The 5,828-nt window shown below is 54.9% G+C and overlaps 1 protein-coding gene across 1 annotated transcript; it reads left to right on the forward strand.

Moving 5' to 3' along the window:
* Positions 1-761: 761 nt before the first annotated feature.
* On the forward strand, positions 762-1,286 carry UCN3 (urocortin 3). The gene has a single exon (XM_066320268.1). The coding sequence runs from the start codon at positions 825-827 to the stop codon at positions 1,284-1,286; it is 462 nt and encodes a 153-aa protein (XP_066176365.1). The 5' UTR covers positions 762-824.
* The last annotated feature ends 4,542 nt before the right edge of the window (positions 1,287-5,828 follow it).

The following is a 5,828-nucleotide window of genomic DNA, read 5'->3' on the forward strand; positions in this document are numbered from 1 at the left end:
AGGGTGAGCAGGGGACAGGGAACGTCACCCCTGTGGCAGCCGGTGGCACCCACGGGCACTCCAAGCAGGTGGAGAGGGATCCATGGGGACCATCCCCGTATCCAAACCGGGTGTCCTGCAGCAGCCACATGTGTTCTGTGAACGAAAGGCCAAACCCTCCCCTCCAGGGCAGCTCCATGGAAATTCCATGAAGGAAAGGCCAAATCCTCTTGTCCATGGAAGTTCCATGGAAACTCCATGAAGGAAAGGCCAAGTCCTCCTCTCCATGGAAGTTCCATGGAAGTTCCATGGAAGTTCCAGAAAGGAAGGGCCAAATCCTCCCATCCGTGGACATTCCATGGAAGCTCCATGAAGGAAAGGTCAAGTCTTCCCCTCCATGGAAGTTCCATGAAGGAAAAGCCAAATCCTCTTGTCCATGGAAGTTCCACAGAGGTTCCACTAAGGAAAGGCCAAGTCCTTCCCTTCATGGAAGCTCCATGGAAGCAAAGGCCAAATCCTCTTGTGCACAGAAGCTCCACAGAAGTTCCATGAAGGAAATGCCAAATCCTCCCCTCCATGGAAGTTCCATGGAAGCTCCATGGAAGTGAAGCTTCTTGGACACCCCATCTCCCACCCTAACCCCAAAACCAAGGGCTGGGGGCTGCCTCCCAAGGAAACTCGTTCCCACCTGTCCCAACCTTCAGATGGCACCTGGGAGGTGACTCCAGGAACGCAGCGAGAGGAGTTTGGGGTTGGGAAGGAACGAGGAGAGGTCAGATCTCCCCAGGTGCCACGAGAACCTCACGTCCCTCTCTGCCCTCCCCTGGTGTCCCCAGGCCACCGCCATGTCCCACCCCAGGCTGCTGCTCCTGCTCATCCTGCTGGGAGCCGCCGGCACCGGCCGGGCCCTGAGCCTCTCCAACAGCGCCTCCATCTTCAGCTGCCTCAACGCCGCCCTGTCGGAAGCTCAGAAGATCCATCCCGAGGAGAATTCCGTCCTGGACAAGCGCGGCTCTGAGCCGCCATCCCTGGAGGAGGTGTCTGAGGAGGAGGATGAGGTGGAGGAAGAGCTGGGCAAAAGGACATTCCCTGGGGACGGCCACTACAAACTCGTGTCCCAGGCGCAGGTGAAGGGCAAGGCCTCCCAGAACCGGGCCAAGGGCGACCGGCGCACCAAGGTCACGCTGTCCCTCGACGTCCCCACCAACATCATGAACATCCTCTTCAACATCGCCAAGGCCAAGAACTTGCGGGCCAAGGCGGCGGCCAACGCCCACCTGATGGCCCAGATCGGGCGGAGGAAGTGACAGGAGGGGACTGATGGCTGGGTGTGACATCAGCGATGTCCGTTCTCGACCCATCGAGCGACCTCACGTGTTCCTTCTCCTCCCCTTCTCTCCTCCCCGCTCTCCCCTGTCTGTTCCTTCTGGACATTTCCATGCACAGGGAAGAGGTTCCTGTCCCCAGCGGGGCACAGGGGACGTGTCACTCACCCGGGAAGGTTCCTGATTAAAGCTGCCATCTCTGGAGTTTCCAAGGCTTTGTTGTCCCATCTCCCACCCTGAATGCTCCATGGGGATTCCCAAACCTCCCCCAGCTCGGCCTCATGGTCCTGTCCCCACCACAGCCCTCCCAAATCCCACCACAAGCGGTCCCAAATCTCACCGTGAGCCGTCCCCACCACAGCCACCAATGCATGGGAAGGGAGAAGTACAGGGACCACCTCAGGAGGAGTTTCCAAGTTCCTCCTCCCAGGATTTCCCTGAGTTTGTCACCAGCACCTTCAGCATCAACGTCCCACCCACACAGCCTTGGTGTGCCCAGATGGGCCCTGGCCAGGGTCACCACACGTCCCCAGTGTCCCTAGATGGGCCCTGGCCAGGGTCACCACACATCCCCAATGTCCCTAGATGGGTTCTGGCCAGGGTCACCACACGTCCCCAGTGTCCCTAGATGGGCCCTGGCCAGGGTCACCACACGTCCCCAATGTCCCTAGATGGGTTCTGGCCAGGGTCACCACACATCCCCAATGTCCCTAGATGGGTTCTGGCCAGGGTGACCCCATGGCCTCAGGTGGGTTTGGATCCCAGGAGTCTCTGTGGCTGCTCCAAACTCACCCTGGGTGGTCCCAGCATGAATTCCCACCTGTCCCACCCCACTTTCCCACTGCTCCACCTCAGTTTTCCAGCTGGTCCAGCTCCAGCTCCTCAGCCACAGCCCATCCACCCTCATCCTGCTCTTTCCCACCCCGCCACGCTCCCACCCTTCACCTTGGAATGTTCATCCCTTCCTCTGAAGCTTCCTCTCCACCTCCCAAACCCCTCTGAAATTCCACCCCCTCCCTCATCCCTGCATGCAGCAGGTCTGGGAGGTGGAGAGAGAAATTTAGGGAAGAAATCTGGCCCTTCTTCCCCAGGAGATGTTCACCAAGAGGAGGAAATGAGATCCCACCAGCCCCATCCAGGGCATGGCCATGGGGACATTCCAGGGGGGACACCAAGGGACAGCCGGAGGGCTGGAAATGTCCTGGTGGGTTGGAAATGCCCTGGAGGGTCACCAGAGGGACAATGAGCTCCTGCCTCAGCTCCAAGGGTGCACAGGGTGGGGTTTTTCCCACTGCAATCCACTAGAATCTTGGATTATGTGGATTTTGGTAGCCCAGCAAATTCTCAGATTCCTGCTCTCATCCAGCAGGACACGAGCATCGTCCCCATTTTCCATCTAGAGAAATTGAGGTGTGGGAAGAACAAGGTCATATCTGCTCCAGTTGGACACTCATCATCCCTCTGTGGCTTGTCCAGGTGTCCCCAGGTTTTCCAGGCTCAGGGATGTGCAGAAGATCCTTGGAAGGAGGGACAGAGAGATTTGCTGAGCTGAGGGGGAAATCCCAGCTTTGAGTAGGAAGTTGGGAGAGATTTTCCAGTGGGATCCGAGGTTGGGAACAGCTTTTCCCTGCCTGGGATCCTTCCCCCGCTCCTGGCTGGACAAGGAGAACAAATTAACCCTTCACAAATTAAACCTTCCCTAATTAACTCTTTCCCAAATGGATCCTCCCCTAATTAACCTGTCCCAAATTAATACCTCCAAAATGGATCCTTTCCAAATGGACCCTTCCCAAATGGATCCTTCCCAAATTGATCCTCCCCTAATTAACCTTTCCCAAATGGATCCTTCTCAAATTAATCCTTCCCAAATGGATCCTTCCTTAATTAATCCTTCCCTAACTGATCCTTCCCAGGCCCTGCCCAGAGGGACCGGGATGCCCGGAGGTGCTGAGGCACCGCAGATTTCCTGAGGAAACGGGATGGGAATGGGAGCCCTGGGATCTCCACCAACACCCCCGTGGGGCTGGGAGTGTCCAAAGCCTGGGAAGGGCAGCACCGATGTTTGGGGTGATTTGGGGAATTTTGTAGGGTCCAAGGGAGGATTCCAGGCAGGATTCAGCCTTTCCTGCCTTTCCTCACAGGGATCAAACCCAAACTCTTGATCTTGCACCCAGAGCTGCTCACCCCGGACCAACATCTGCTGGATCCCATCCGGGACCCTTCCCACTGCTGGATGGAATCCAGCCAATCCCAAATCCTTCCCACTGCTGGATCCATCCAGCCCATCCCTAATCCCTCCCCCAGGCATCCAGCTCTTTCCTGCCCTCCAGGAATCCCCTCATCCTCCTCTTCCTCCTCCACGTGCCAACACTCCAAGGATTTCCCCCCTTTTTCACTCCCATCAGAGCAAACCAGAGTTGCTGCAGGAGTTCAGACATTCCCATGGACAGCAGGGTCCCGAATTCCATCCAGGATGAGGCAGGATCCAGCCTCACCTGGTGAGGGATGGATTCCAAAAGCACATTCCCAGTATTTCGGGAATACACCCATGCTCACATCCATGGGGCTCTGGACAAGGAATGGGATGGGTTTGGAGGGAATTCCCTCAGGAGCTCTGTGAGTGTGATGCTCTCAGGGCTGCAGCTCCACCTGGAGCCATCCCTGCTGGAATGAATCCCATTCCTGCCCCGCTCCTGGTATGTCCTGTCCTACCTCTGGGATGTTCCTGGGATTCCTGCCTGCTCCAGGCTGGCCTGGGGTGGGGCTGGGATCACTTATCCTGGGATTTGAGGCGTTCCTACTAGCCTGGAGCTCCTCATGGATCCCCCTCAGGACACAGACAGGAGATGGAGAACCCAGAGCGGGGTGAGATCCTTCAGATCCTTCCCCAAATCCCAGCTCCACTGGCTGCTGGATGGGATCTGTTCCATGTCATTCCCATGTGCTTTTCCTTTGAATTCTTCATCCATTCCTTTCTTGACCAATTTTTAAGGATTTTTCCCCCCCCAGGAACAGCCTCATTTCCTGCTTTCCTTAGATGATCCCAACCCTCCACTGAGCCCAAGCAAAGTTTGGGACAGACCAGGAATGTCCAAATCGTGAGGTTTAATCCTTCCCATGGAGCTGTTCCCACATCCTGAATCTGGATAAACTTTTAAATTCCTTTTTCCAGCCTCTGGGGCACCTGGTATCCATCAATTCCTTGATTTCATCTGTTTTGCATGGAAAATAAAACCATTGTCCACCTGCAATGGGATTGGTCTCACTGGTGACTTCAGACCTGGCTTTATCCCCTCTCCCACAGCTTTTCCAGCTTTTCCATCCCTAATCCCACGTCCCTGATGGAATTTTTTATCCCTATTCCAGGAAAGGGAAACTGAGGGATGGAAAAGTCCCATCCCCACCCATGTGCCAGGTCCCTCATTCCCTCTGGAAATGGGATCCAGCTCCATTTGGCTTTTCATTCTCCATGGTTTGGTCAGGGAAAAGAAGATCATGGAAGAAGAGGATCCAAAATTCAGGATTATTTGTGTTCAAGGAGCTGGAGCTGCCCTGGAGCTGGGACAGTTCAGATTTTCACGGATCCAGCGCTGGAAGAACCATCCCAGCCCCAGGATCCCAACCCAGGAGCCCCATCCAGCCAGTCCTGCCCACCCTTAGGAATTCCAATATTTGGGAAAGCAGGAATCCCATTCCCAGCCCTGCAGGTTGCAAGGGAAGTTTGAGAAATAAGCTTTAGCCTTTAAATAAATTAATTTCATAAATGGATTTCCCCACCCCCCCAAAAAACCCACCCCAAAATATTAAAATAATTTTCCTGAATTCCCAGGAAGTGCTGATGGATGTTAGAGGGAAAACAGTGCCGAAGGAGGATTTAAAAGCCAAGAAAATGCCAATTCCAAGGATTTGGAAATCCTCCAAAGCACCTCCATTTCCCACCTTGGCATTTCCAGAACTCCCAGAAACTTTGTGTCCTGCTGTCCCCAGTCCCCACCTCACCCACGAGACCTTCCCTGTCCCCAATAAACAGTTCCAGCAGAGCATCATTCCCACAGTTCCTGCAGGATCCAGAGGGGGTTATTCTGGATCTTCTGGACCTGTTCAGGTGTGGTGTCCCCACTTCCAGCCAGGTGAAGCCCACAAAGGGCAGATTTGGAAGGATCCCAAGAACGTTCCATGAGCGTCATCATCCCATGTCCACGAGACCCACAGTTCCCAGGAGAGGAAGGCAGAGCTGGAACTGCCCCTTCCCAAAGCTCCTGGATCTTCTTCTCTGCTGGAGCATCGGCGTTTTTTTAATTCCAGAGGCTTTTCCCAGCTCCTAAAACTGCTCGAAGGAGGCACAGAAAAGCCTCATTCCCTCAATCCCTCCTCATTTCCTCTCCTGGGAATGCCCCAAGGAAAAAGGCAGCGGGAGGTGAGGCAGCTCCAGGGAAATTGGGATTTAAATCCAGGACCCTACCCTCAGGTCACTTAAACATTCTCGAGCCCGCCCTTCAATTCCATCCCGATCCAGATTTTATT

Source organism: Sylvia atricapilla, chromosome 5 (genome assembly GCF_009819655.1).
Source record: "Sylvia atricapilla isolate bSylAtr1 chromosome 5, bSylAtr1.pri, whole genome shotgun sequence".
Lineage (NCBI taxonomy): Eukaryota > Metazoa > Chordata > Aves > Passeriformes > Sylviidae > Sylvia > Sylvia atricapilla.